The following is a 14,308-nucleotide window of genomic DNA, read 5'->3' on the forward strand; positions in this document are numbered from 1 at the left end:
TGTGTGAACTCCTCATGCCACAGAAACACAACCAAACAAACAAGCCACTCTGAAACTAGATGACTACACAGCCTAACAGCTTAAGCAACAGAAAGATGACAAAGATCATGTCCCCACTGGCAGGATGCACTTGTTACTTATTACCAGGGCAAAAGGTCACTTTTGAAGTGATCTGTTGCAAATGTGTTCCTGACCTGAGAGGTCCAGCTCTATGAATCACTCTCTCCTGGATCTGAGAGCATCCTCCAGTGCCTGTGGATGACAGGGTGAAGGTATGGTTTGCTGAGCTGTGAATCAGCACATTGCTGCAACAAGAGCCACACAAGCATCCATGACTGTCCTGGTTGTAATGAGGCTTCACCACAGAATAACATAGTGATAAAATAATCTGATAGGAGAAGAAGACTTTTTAAACAATCTAAATGTACTTTTGTACAACCAAATCAGGCTTTTCGCTGAATGAGATCATATTGTTAATTGATTCTCTGCAGGGAGAAATGGGAACTCCAAAATGCAGAAGTAATGTGTGAACACAGCAGTGACCAGAGCACAGAACATCCCTGGCTGCCTGCCCTCAGACCCACCAACAGTGTGTCAGGGCTGAGGCATCACCCTGGGGACTCACTCCCTCTCTGGGGCTGTGCAATGGGTACTTAAAGGCTCCTAGTTCCAACCAAGCAGCACAGAGTGCAGAGTGGACAGGGAATGTGTGCCCATCTTCTTTCCAAGGAGTGAAAGTGACAGTCCCTGGATAGGCCCAGCAGCAGAGCTCTCCACAGCTCCCTTCTCTGGCATCAGGAAGAAACCAACTCCCATGCTTCAGGCAATGTTTGCTTCCTTGCCAGCTTGTTCTCTCTTCAGGGAAGGAAATGCTACAGCCTGGCTCACTCACTGCACCTCCCTTCTCAAAATCTATTTTATATGCAAGGCCTGGAGCACTGGGTTAGAGATCAGGGGAAGATCAAAAGCCACTGTGCCCATCCTGCAACTTACTCCTCCACTCTCCAGCAAGAGAGGCCCTCTGAGACACAGGATATTGAGTCAAGAGGAAGAGGAAACACTAAGGCAGTGATAAGAAATACTTCAAAACCCACAAACTTTACACAAGCCTGCTTATAAACCCACCCACCCAGGACAAGCCCACAGTTAGACTTTCCACTTTGCCCAGTGGCTGCCAGCAGGGACCAGGTTGCTCTTTGCTGGTGGGACCAAAATTGGTTTCATTCGTGTATGAAGAAGCATTTTCGGTTAACCCCTATTTTATAAGGAGAAAAAAGATGTGTTTAACATTGGCTGCTGCTGCACATCAGCACTACCAGAGAGCTCTGCAGGGCCTGCCATGGTGCTGAGCCTCACCATGGACATCAGCTTTTGGAGGAGCCCATCTGGAAACACACAAATTCAGCACAGCTCGGGGTGAGCACAGCACCCTGGACTTTACAGATAAGAAAAAAACACACTCTGAAGTCACTCCTACTTAGAGTGGTACTTCCCTAAGATGACAACACTCAGTGCAGGTAGAATAAATTCCTCTTCAGGTGAGTAACAGTGTGAGTCTGATAAAGGCTGGACTTGCACTAAACCTTTTTACTCAATAGGGACAGAGAGAGGGTTTGTCTCTTCTGCCTGGTCCCTGATTTCAACGTAACTTGTACAAACAGAACATTTTTAAGAGCAGTACCCTGCTGTCAAATGTGGCTGAAATTAGCCAATGGGCTCTAAATTATTTTGAAACATGCATGTGCACATATATATAAATACAATTGCATTATTCCTGTTTCCTTAGGAAATCAAGTTAAAAACCCCAGACAAGACAAAACACACTTTTTTTTTTTCTTCTGTGGAGGTTACAGGAGAACAAACCAGAAGATTGAGATAAGAGACTTCTGTGAGCAGACTAAATAAACTAATCATTGCTTTTACAAAACTGGCTTGGGCCAACTGTGGGAGCAACAAGGCTGGGTTAGGAAATATTCTTGACATGGGAATTATCTACTCAGAAACACCTTTGGAGGTTTTTCTTCTCCACATCTGTTTTCAAATAGAAGCTGCTGAGCTTATGTAATGTCTGAACCAGCTGAAGAGATTACACAGAGCCCATTTCCAATTGCTGGAGTCCAGTTTACTGTTAGGACATTTACACCTGAATTGCCTGTCTCTTCAAATAAAGGAATTTTTAAATACAATTCCCGAGGTATCTGCACAGTGACTTGGTCAAGGTGGCATTGCCTTTGTCTCATCCCTCTCAGTGCACATCTGCCTCTGGGACAGCAGGGATGTCCCACCCTAAATATATCATATATCATCTAAATATCTACAGAAGTCATCTAACAGGGCTCTGATTCCACAGTACCACTGTGCTGTTCATGACTTAAAGTAGGCAGCAATCACATGTAAATCAATCCCTCTGGCATCAGTGATTCATTTCATTGATAAGGAATTTGAATTTCTTTCTCACATGCGGAAGATATTTTCACATGGGAGCATTTGCTCCTTCCACCCAGTGCAGCTCCTGCTGTTCCGGCTTTTAACTCCTAACCTGAACCAGGCTGATGATGAAATCAAGCAAACAATCAGGACAGGATGAGAAAACCTGAACATCTTGAAATTGTCTGGGTTAAAAACAGGCTTAGCCAGTTCTGGGAGTGGAAGGCTGGGATAGTAAATATACTTCATGTGGAAATTATTGTTCAATGAAATCTTTAGGGCAAGAGGGAGTTCCCTCCCCACACCTGTTCTGAAATGGGAGCTGCTGCTGTTGCTGGATTTTCTTCTGGGTGACCTTGGTATTCAGGAAATGAGGCTTTCACTAGTGGAAGCCAGAGGAGCAGCCAAGACAAACAGGTCCAGAAATCCCTTCCAGAGAGGGGAGAGCACAGAGGAAATTACTCAATTACCAGCAGAAGAGAAAACTCCTGAGAGGTCTGGAGTCCATGATCCCTCCCCACACCTCAAAGCTGAGGTTCTCCTCCTCTCTCTGGTGTCACACAGTGCTTCAAACACAGCACACATCTGCTGTGGGGACACAAAGGTCTCTGCCTTTTAACAAGGACCATTCCTTCAAATGCCACAGCACGCAACTCCACTTCTCACAGCCTTTCCCTGAGCATCTCTCCTTACACTCCCAGAGGCTAGTGAGATACAAACTTCCTTTGAGTCTCTTGTGAGTTTGGAGATGTCTTTTGTGTCTGATTTAGGAGCAACAAGAGCCTGCCTGGAGCTCACACAATACTATGTAACTTCTTTTTTTACACACCAAACACTTTCTAATCTGGATCAAGACAAAGCATCCTTGGTTGCCTTTCCCTGCAACACTGGCTTTTGCTTGTAAATCCAGCAGGCAAGAAATAATTTCCAAAGTCTATAAATTAGTTTTGGCTTTGAGTACACCAACCATTAATTTCTGTGTCTGCACTATTTAATGCACAGCATGGATGAAATATGTCCCTGTAGCTCCCAAAAAGATTGAGCTACTCCTGGACTTTCAGGGCAATTGAACAAATGAGTAACCACATAATGGAAGGAAACTACACAGAACATGTGGGACCCCTTGCCTTGCAATCCTTCCTTTCAGACATGCTGGAATTGCAGCCCCTGCTCCACTGCCAGATGGCACACAACATGTTCTGTAAATAAAGATAATAAAGATACCATTGTCGGTGCTGTGACTACTGGGAAAACTGGGGAAAGTTTTCCCACTGGGATAGCTACATCAATACACACCTTCCAGTCGTGTTCACTCCACTGAGTTGGTCTGGAACTCTGATAGTTTTTGGTTTCTTCAAGGTGCATTAAACATGTTCAGCCAGTTCTATGAATTTCAACATTAGTGAAAAATGGACTCAGTTTGCCTTTCAAGGCAAGACTGTTTGTTTAGGACAGCAGAGATGTCACAGACAGCAAACTCTGAAGTTTTAAATTGCAGGATGTTTAACAAAGGTAATTAGCTTCTCTCGCTGCTGCTGGCAAATTCAGTCTGCTCCTAAATGAATGGTATTAGAGCAAACACCTAAGACCTGTGTGATTGCATGGGACACTTCAAATAATGAACATTTCCAGAGCAGTTCATTACCAGCAGCCCTGAGAAGCTGCTCCAGCTGCCCTTGGTGCTGCTGCTGTGTCTTGCTGCAGTGATTTGTCCTCTGTGCTGCTCAGGGAAGAGCTGATGGCAATGTAGCAGCTCCCACCCTGGCAGGGAATGTTTTCTGCTCTGCAAACCCCACATTTCACTGCTCAGCTCAGCTCTGTCAGTGGCAGGCTCCAGCCTCCCCCAGCACAAACACCTAGAGTTTAATTTTCCCCGGGGCAAAGACCTAATGCTTCCTAACCATCCAGAGGAGTTTTGGTGTTTTCAGAATTTCTTCTGGGGTTTTGGTGCACTTGTCCCTGTGCCCCTGAGAGTCACAAACATGCAATACAAATCCTCGTGGGTTTAGAGCTTTCAGCTTAGATTAAAACCTATCTGTTCAGGGGGCCAAAAGGCACAAAAGGAGTCCAGGAAAACAGCATTTGTCTCTGTGCACAGCAATGAATTTAATGGAAAATTAGCCTTAGAATCAATACCAAGTTGGATGCATGATGCTGATTTTGTGCTTGTGAGGCTTTCATGCTACAGGAGATGTGGTTTCTTGTTTTGTGAAGTGCTGAAAGGCTTTGAGAGTTTTGTGATTTTGCTGCTAATCAGTGTGTGACAGTGCCATGCCTGATCAAAGCAGGATTCAACAGACAAGAACAGAACACAACCCTTGCCATGCTTAGGCCCTTATTCCTGTTCTGTGGGAAAAAACCCCAAACTATTTGTGCCAGGAAATCTCCCCAGCTTAATATTCTTCAGTCCTGACCTATAACCTGCTAATCAAGCTCTCTAACACACATCTGCCAATGGGCTTCAAATCTAAGTCCAAAGCCCAAATGGGCTCACTCCATCACAATATGGTTACTTTAAAATACAGAAACCATTTAAGAGTTAAGAAATAGAAAAGTGGAATTCCTCCACTGTTCATTTTTCACTGGGAAGCAAAGAAAGCTCTTCAGAGAGAGAAGATATATCCTAACCTTAAAGTCTCCAAAGAAAGCTTCTACAGGGAAAGGCAAAGCCCAGAACACTGGCTCAGGAGTAATGTGGCAATTGCCTGTGCTGCAGAATATGGCACATTACCAGGTTGATGTTCTTGGCTTCTATGTGCTTCAGGACAAGGGTGGCAAGGAGCTGTGTGTCCCACTCCACAGCAGGATCATCTGGAAGATCCCTGAAAATGAGAAGGGCAATCAGTCACTTCACTGGTGAGAACTTTGTAAAGACCATTCTGGAAGAGAGAGATCATCTTAATTACAGAATGAAATCAAGATAGATGTATTTACCCTATAAAACCACTGAACCTTACTTAAGAGTTACAAGCTCGGATACTGGAGGGTTGAAAGAGAAAGAGCAGTTCCAACACCCTCCTCATGGATTTGCCAAGGTCTCTCTTTCCTCTTACCACCAAGGCAGACTTTGTGACTGCTTTACTTCAAGCAAGATCTATTTTGTAAATTCTTTTTTCTTGATTTATCCCAGTCTTTAAAAACACATTTTTCTGAAGCACTTCCACATCATAATCCACTGGTGAATTACATTGGGAAGGTACCAAGCAAACTCCTGCAGTTGTTTATTCAGGAATAATCCAGTAACCACAACCAGAGGACAGTAGAGTTGTAATTATATGGCCTGGATTTGATAGTAGCTGTTCATGTGTTTATTTTGTGCTTTGCATACCCAGCTGGTATGCAGAGCACACTGTGACTGAACTCCCTGCCTGGGTATTTTGGGTTACACGGTTCTAGGGGCAGGGATCATGAGCCAAATGCAAAATAGCACCAGCCAGCCAAGAGAACATTCCATATTTACACAACTGAGAGCTGAATGTGACCCCCCAGTCATTATGTTTGAATGATGCCAAGAAAACATTGCTCACAAAGTTGCAAAGGTTATTAGTAACAATAGGATAACACACAGCTGCTAAAGCCCAATAATGACATGTTAAACTGGTCTTTTTCTCAGACCTTTCCCCTCCTCTGGAAGTGTGATAATCACTGTGAGGTGGTTCAACAGCAAAATGACTACACAGCATTCTCCCACAGACACAGGGGCCTGGAGCTGAACTGATCCAGCTGCTTGCAGCAGAGAGCAGGAGCCACATCCCAACAGTGCTCAGGCCTTGCTCCCTCCCCAGACTGCAGGGACAGCAACATCTGCAACAAAACTACAGGGAAATGTTTCCTTGGCACATTCCAAAATAAACCTCAGCCTGGGTCTTCAGGAGAGGTCTTCTGGCCACAGATTTTCCCACTGCTGTTAACAGTAGCTGGAGTGGAAGGAAGAGCTTTATGTCCAAACTGACTATTAGATTTTCCCTGTTGTGTTACATGTTCCTGTTCAGCTCAGAACCAAATAATGTGAATTAGAAACTCCAGCACAAGGGAAGGAGTTCCTACACCAGGCTACACATTCCAGCTCTGGTCCCTGTAGCAGCACTACAGCAACAGAAAGGTTTGTGTTGTTGGCAATTCCCTCTGGTACAGACAGCATCTTTGCCTGATAGACACCAGACACCTGAATTCCACCACTGGAAAGATGCCCTGGTGCATCTGTGGCTGCCTCATCAGCCTAACAAACCTGCATCTTACCTGCTCACACACAAACTTCCACATCTCCTGTTTAAGGAAGAAGTGGTCCTGATGACCCTGAAGGTATGACAAGTCCCAGCATATCACAAGTCTTAAACTGAGCACAGTTATAAATATTATTTACCTAAAACATCCCAAGAAAGAACCAGAGTTCAAGTGCAAGTCTGACAGTGCTTCAGTTGTTTGAATGATACCTTTGAGATCTGTCAAGCCTTAATCTAATAATATTAAAGCAGCAAATTAGTCTAACAGGGATTCTTACACTGATCACTTCCACTGCAAACATGGTTCCCCTTTTTGGACAGGGCTTAAATGGAGGAAGTCAAGAGTCCCGTTAAAACAGGAAGGGTGCTCTGAGAGTGAGAGGTCAGGAAAAAAAAGTAGGGCTTGGAATTTATGATGTCCAGGAGGCTTTGGTGTCATAGCCACTGCACTCAGCTTTATTGGGCTGTCTCCAAAAGGACTACTGGGTAGTGGAGCAGGTTTTAACTAGTTTAGACAGATAAAGATCATCCTCGTCAATGGAAATGAACAGCTGGAGGCAACGGTTTAGAATCCCTGGAAACAAAACAATCTGAAGGCATGAGCAAATTAACTCCCTCAACACTGAACTGATTAAGCAGGAATATTCTACCCAAAATTCTGCTTCTACCCTAATACTGCTGGTCACAGAGAGACCACTTACTGCCAGTAAGGAAAAGGAAATATTCTTCTTGCATCGTATTTTTCAGGTACCAAAGAGAAGCTGATCTTGCCAAACAAGGGACACATGCACAGAAGCACATTCCTAACTCATTAATAGCCATGATGGCCCATTGAAGTATTCCTAGCTCATTCTGTAAACACAAAAACTTACATACAGCTAAATGACAAACCCAGGGTCACCCAGAGAAGTCAGCAGCAGAACTGGCAATAAATTCATCTAGACTGCTCCAGGAAGTGACTTTTCTTTTATGGTAAGAGTTTGTGTAACACTTTATGAAGTTGGAAATGTGTTCCCATGATAGTAAAGGAAGCATGAGACCAGTAATTTTCTGCCTGTGCTCTGGATATCAATAATTGGGTACAATAAGGATGAAAAGGTCACGAAGAAAACCGAGTTCATACACAGCCATGCACACAGGACAGGCTTACAGGAGGTCTCCACAGGGACATCAAACTTGATATCATACATGAAAAAGTATTTTTCCTAATATCATAAATAGGTTCTCCCCAAACCTGAACAGTCCCCGGACATGCTGCACTATTAAAATAAGCTGCCGTTCATTGCTTTTATCTTCAGGACTTTATATGAGAAACATTCAGCGTTTCAATGGTTAACTGCACGCTGCCTTTCTGGCTAAGGCTGATAATGCCTCTGAGCTCAAGGTCGAAGGGCTGAGATAAAGGACTCTAAAGGAGTGAAAATTAGCACATTCCCTGGAGCAGACTGTTCCCCTCCCTGTCCTCTGCCCCAGAGAGCTCCTTGTTGCTGCTGTCAGTCACTGCCACACATCAAGACATAAATCCTGCAGCGGAGGTCATGCTGATGGAGGGGGCTGTAGGAAGGGCACAGGGGTTTGGGCACTTGGCCATATTTTCATCAAATGATCACGGTCTGGAAAGGATGTTTATGGGATTCCACGTGTCTGATATTGAATGCAGGTGGCTGCTTGGATGCAGGGAAAAATGGGGAGATGCATAGAAGAAAAAAAATACTTTTAAGGCTCCAGAAGAGCTGTCTTCCCAGGAATTTTCAGTGAAATCTGTGCTGTGCACTGTACAGGGAATTTACAGCTGTGCCAGGGGATCTGCAGCCTCAAGAGAGGGAAATGGAGAATTATGGGGCTGCAGTTGCTACAGTATGGAGAAGGGTCTGTCCCTGCTCACTGATTTCAGCAGTCACAGGAAACATCGTGTTCAGAAAACAAAATCCTGCACATTCCTCTGTATCCATCCTCTGGTAGCAAGAACCAGACAGGAACCCTGTTTTTCTCCATCTCACTCCTTTGTTTTTCTCCCTGCCAAGCTGAGCAGAGCAGACACTGGCATCTGCAGCTTCCCTTCCCAAGGTCTGCCCAGGAAGGATGCAGTGGATGTCCTGGATATCCTGGAGCTCTCTTGTGGGGAGCTACAAGGGCCCACAGCAAATCACATCAGCATTAACCACCATCCCACCTTGTACAAGTTTGGTCCAGCAGCCTCACAGCTGAGAAGGAGAGATGTCAAAAATCACTTTGTGCTGCCAGATCCTCTCCAGGCCTCCTCCTCTGCCTGCCCTGGGCTGGAGCTGCTCTCCCACCTCAGCCTGGCCATTGGAACACGCTGCACTTTGCCAGCACTGCTGGCCCTGCCAGCAGCCAGCACAGTTTTGTAGGGGCATCTTTCTAGGAACATTTGTGCTCAAGATGACCAATATTCCTGTCATTTGGGAGGTCACTTCTGGCCAAGGTAGAGATTTCAAAACCTTCAGAGATATATATTGCCAAGTTATGCCCTCCTTACATGACAGACTGCTCAATCCCTGTCCAATTTTCCACTGCTCATCTTCCACAGAGCTTTCAGCAGCAGCCAGTGCATTCAGATGGGCAATCCTCTCTTGAAGCCTTCCGTGTAATTTATTCAGCCCATGAACTAAGCTCTCATGACTGCTCTGAAGGTTAAGTTAAACCCAGCAGCTGGTCTGTGTGATGGCCACGTGGCTCCACAAACAGCAAATGGGCTAATGGAATAACCTTGAGATCTGACCCTCCGGAAATCTGTGAGCTGGGAAACCCCCAGCTCCTGGAGGCCTCTGGTTACCCAAGAGCCACCCCATGTGGACCATCAGGGACCTCTCTGCCCTGACGTGAAACCTTTGTGGGTGGCTTTTATAGGGAGCAGGCAACAGAGTGACTTCTTGGAGATGTTAAGGTCTCCATTTACACATTCCAAGACACCAGTGCAAAACTTCCAAGGTGCCCATGTGATTTTCTGTCCCACTACACACCAAAAGGGTCAGGATGAAAGAGTTTTCCTATTTCTTATTGCCTTTTTATCCTGCAGCACAACCTTCATCAGTCCAAGGCTAGGGACCAGGAAACTTTTTGGCATAACTTCTCCTCCTTATCCCCAGTGCCTGATTTTACACTAAATCAGCCCAAAGGTCAGTGGGTTGATGGCAGGTGAGCTGCTGTGCACGAGGCTCCCAGCTGGGAACAACGACCACAATGCGTTTGTTGGAACAGAGGATGCCCTTTGTATAAAGTTATAACTGTATGAAATGAACATCTGGGCAATGAAACTGGATCAAGAAACAAAAGATCCCACAGAAAAAAAATGAGGTGAGTGGACTATTAGGGAAAAAGCCATGTGATGACTAGAGGCAATCAGTGACCTTTATATCACAGCATCAAAGTAATTGAAGAAACTGTGTAAACAGAAATTATTTCATGCTCTCCAAAGTAGAGCAGAGAATTTTTATTTTTGTGATTGTGCTAAGATAAGCTAAGACCAGCTAGCCCTAGGTCTTGAAGCACAAGCCTCTTGAAGCCTCTAAATCCTGACTTTTATAACTATTTATAAATTCCTCTTCCTACAATGGACAATTACAGACAGGAGGGAATTATTGCTGTTAGACTGCATGTTCATCTCTGATTCAATTGAAAATAACTCATTTTGATAAATGATCGGCATCTTGCAACATCATGTTCTACAGAGAACAGATGCCGTGTGCTTATTGGAATGCAACAACCTCCGGTTTGGGAGAGAAATGGACTCAAGCAGGATGGCAACTGTCAAATGAAAAGCCACCTACGACAGGGAAGCTCAAGAAATTTTTAAATCAGCAGCATCCTCCCTCTCCTCATAGTAAAGAAATACAAATTATTCTAAGAGTTGTATTTTAAGATTGGAAATAATAATCTTAGGGTTTGATGTAGGTAGAGGGTAAAGGAAGTGGGGAAGATGTTAATGACTGGAATATTAACAGTAAAATACTCTGAGAGAGCTCTGCAGGTTCCCACTGAGCCATGGACAAACCCAGCACACCTCTGACAGGTGACACTCTAACCTCCTCCACACCTCCCCAAAGAGAAACAGTAATTAGGTCCTGAGGTAACACATTTTTTTGACTTGGGCATGATTGTGTGTTTCTCTTCGAGAAATAAGCATCCTTTGGGTTTAAATTCACAGGAATTATGACAGAACACAGGACTGGTTGTTTGCAAAGACCTATCCAAATGGCCCTGTACTCATTTATTTTTTAAAATGAATTATTGATGATTTCTCAGCAGAGACTGATGTCTATTCACAGGGATGACACAATTGCTTATCATAATTTGAAATCTGGTATTCATTTGACGTCTGTGCCTCAGCTCCTTGTTGATAAATTACAGCACAAAGCTCTGCAGGAACAAGTTCATATTCAATGTCTTCAAACAAAAACAATTGATGGTTCCTTTCAAGACCATAAATACATAGAAGCTATGATGGCTAAAGCTAATTTTAAAAAGTAACTTTAAAAAAATAGTTTGGAGAGGGCATCAGGCCCTGCTGTGTAAGACAGGAAACAAAATTCAACTCAATTATTTCTCAATTGATATTTAGTCACGGCATTTTTATCTTCTGGTGTTCACACCGGTGAAATGGAAATAATTATACGTTTACCCCTACGTAAAGAAGTTTGGGATCCTTCTAAGGAAAGTATTCTGTTCATTATCTGATTTCTGGATGGAAATCTAAGACGTGTCTCAGCAATCCTGGGTACTGGAACCCTTTACTCCTTGTACTGTCTTCCCATGGGGTATTGAATCAAGTTCAATATCTTGGTCTTGACTTGAAGGTCTAGCCCAAAATATATAAAATACTGCATAAAACTCCAAAATTATGAGTATGGTCAACAGTTCTGTCCATTTGGAGCTGAGGAACTCTGCAACAAGGATAACATTTCAAGCAGTCAGAACTTCCTTAGAGGCTGGTGCCAAACAGTGAATGGGCTCCCAAATCAAGTAATCACAAATTGCTTGGATTTCTACTGCAAATGCCAGGAATACTCCTTGGAACCTGTCCTTTTTAGCAGAAAACACAGTAATATTTAAAGTTCAAAATTCCCCAGGCTCTCCAGAGAAGGTAAGAAATCTGAGACATCTGGGCCAAATGTCATCCCAACAATGGAGACCTCGTTTGCCAAAGCACGTGACAGGGGCTGGGTGTGTCATCTACTGGGCACCTTGCTTTGGTCATGTAGGTGTCACCACACGATGCTGCAGCTGAGGGACAGGATTTCCAAGAGGAACCAAGGAGCACAACTCCTGGGCAAAGCAGCAGCATTTCAGTTCAGTACCTTCCTAAGGCCAGGAAGGTGGATGGAAATGCTCAGTGGAAAGCCTGAACAGCAGACATGGACTACAGCAGCTGGTGGTATTTGGGAATTTCAGACTACACTCCCAGAACCATCTGCTCTTGTTTGTGTCAGCTCCCACGGGAGGGATAGATTGACCTGATCCCAAAAACATGGACTGGTCTCTACTAACTCCCTGGGCTCTGATATGTGCCCCTTTGGGATGCCTCTGGTCACTGATATTTCAGACAGTAACAGAAGGACACAGCCCATATTTCTCCAAAGCACTGTCAGCACTGTGAGGAATGAGCATCCCTAGGCCCAGATGGAGTGATCAGGCAGATCCCAGAATGGCTCCCAGCCATGATCATTCCTCATTATTATTATTGTTGGCTTTGCCATAGTGCCTTGGAATTAATCTGGGCCCTGACAGTCTAAGTTGCCCTGACTGAGAACAAAAAGCCCAGCAATCCCACAATCACCACTGATGTTTTAAAACTGAAATACAACTCACCAGCAAAACCAGGACTCTCTGAGGAGCAGACCACAGGACTTCACTCCTCCCTTAGTTTATTTTGTTTTGTAAAATGCTTTGAAGAAAAGGGCTCAGTGGGGCAGAGCTTGAGACAGGGTGTGTTAAGCCATTCATCAAGAAGCCGTGTCCAGCTCACACAAGTCCTGGCACCACTGGTTCAAGGACAGACTTCCAGTTCCAAACTGGGGCAGGAGGTCTCACTGTCCTGACAGAAGAGCTGTAAGAGCACAGGTAGAAGGCAATAGCCTGTTGTTCTTAGCTAGGTTTGCTTTTCACTTCTGCCACACAAAAGGTCACACATGCCCAGGATCTCACAGTGGAAAAGGTACAAACCCAAGGGGAAGGAACAAAAAGTCTCTCACAGCAGCCAGCAAAATCTTTCAGAGGCAAATGACAGAAATACCACAACTTTCATATGCCAAATAAACCTGGTGACCCTTCATCACAACCTTAATATTAAATCTATTTGCTCTTGGAACAATAAATACACCACACTGTATAGGCAAAACTGCAGTTCTGATTCTGGCCCATGGCAGTCAAACAGGACTTTGCCACTGACTCAATAGCCAGACCCTCAAAAAGCAGGAGAGCCAAAAGCATAATCACTCCAACCAAAGAGATAGACCTTGGTCTATTCCACATAACAAAAATACTACAGTCAGAAACCTCAGGAGACAGCTTGTAGCCAAATCAATCCCTCAGCCACTTCAATTAATCATCTAGAAAGGGAAAGCACAGAATAGTCACTTCATGGACATTGATTTCTCATGCCAAAACTTATGTAAATGCAGATGCAACTTCAGCAGAGATCTCCAGAGGATGATGGCCTGATTCCAAATGCAGCTTCCCATGTTGCAATATTCCAACTTCCCTCTACCAATTCCATCCAAAAAAGTTTCCCGACTTCTCAGCTTCCCACAAACTCCCATCTCCTGCAAACCATTTGATCTATGCAACGATATGGGAACATCAATTCTTGCAGTCATGTTGTACCCACATAACGCTGATGTTCCGATGCCCTGGGCTCTCTAGGTGGGTGCAAATTTCAGTCCTACATCAAATCACTTCCTTTTAGAAGACAATGTATCAGGAAGTTAAACACCTCTCTTTCTCCCACGAACTTTACTGGCATGCAAAGCGTCTGCTCATGCAAACAACCCTCCTGAAGGCAAGGCGAATGCCCCAGTTACAGGGTTCCAGCAGCAAGCTCCTCTCTCCCCGCTCCCAGTGAGACCTCCCACAGCAGCCCAGCCAGGAGCTATGCCCGCAACTCCATTTGCGACAGCAAAGTGGGCCTCGGCAACAATGAACAAACCGAGCAGAAGGAACGCGGGGCCCTCGGTGGCCGCTGCCAGCGTTATGCAATGCTCGCTATGGCAACGCCGGCGCTCGGCAGTAACCCCGCCGCAGGCACTGAACTCTGCCCCACTGGCGAGCGCCGAGCCGCCCACTCGCCTGGCCGGGCTGTTTACACTGCTCACATGACGGCCCGAGGGAGGCTCCTGGCAGCCGCTCCAGCAGCCAGCCGGATTTCTAGGACCGGCCGGCACTGCCAAAGGCTGGCAGCGATTCACCCTTGCGAGCTGCGGGGGCCGCCCGCAGCGCCCCGGGGAAAGGAAGGGAACAGGGGCGGCGAGAGGGGCTTCGGCCTCCCGACACCAACCCATCGAGGAGCCAGCGAGGGGAGAGACAAATCGGGAAGCTTTAAAGAAGGGAACCGTGTTGTTGCAAAGTGTGAAATATGTAAAAATTCCTTTGTTTGCTAAGATGAATAAATAGTAAAAAGTTCTGATGGTTGATTTGTGGAG

The 14,308-nt window shown here is 45.1% G+C and overlaps 1 protein-coding gene across 1 annotated transcript in view; it reads right to left on the bottom strand.

The window, feature by feature from the left end:
- The window catches only part of PIGL (phosphatidylinositol glycan anchor biosynthesis class L), a 54,386-nt gene that overhangs the window by 13,894 nt on the left and 26,184 nt on the right, over nt 1-14,308 (bottom strand). Inside the window, exon 3 of the mRNA XM_005525933.3 lies at nt 5,159-5,249. Coding sequence (XP_005525990.2) covers nt 5,159-5,249 — 91 coding nt within the window. The remainder of the gene's footprint in view (nt 1-5,158; nt 5,250-14,308) is intronic.

This window comes from Pseudopodoces humilis, chromosome 23, assembly GCF_049639895.1.
Source record: "Pseudopodoces humilis isolate 2021_Gansu_Grassland_sample_001 chromosome 23, ASM4963989v1, whole genome shotgun sequence".
Taxonomy (NCBI): Eukaryota; Metazoa; Chordata; class Aves; order Passeriformes; family Paridae; genus Pseudopodoces; species Pseudopodoces humilis.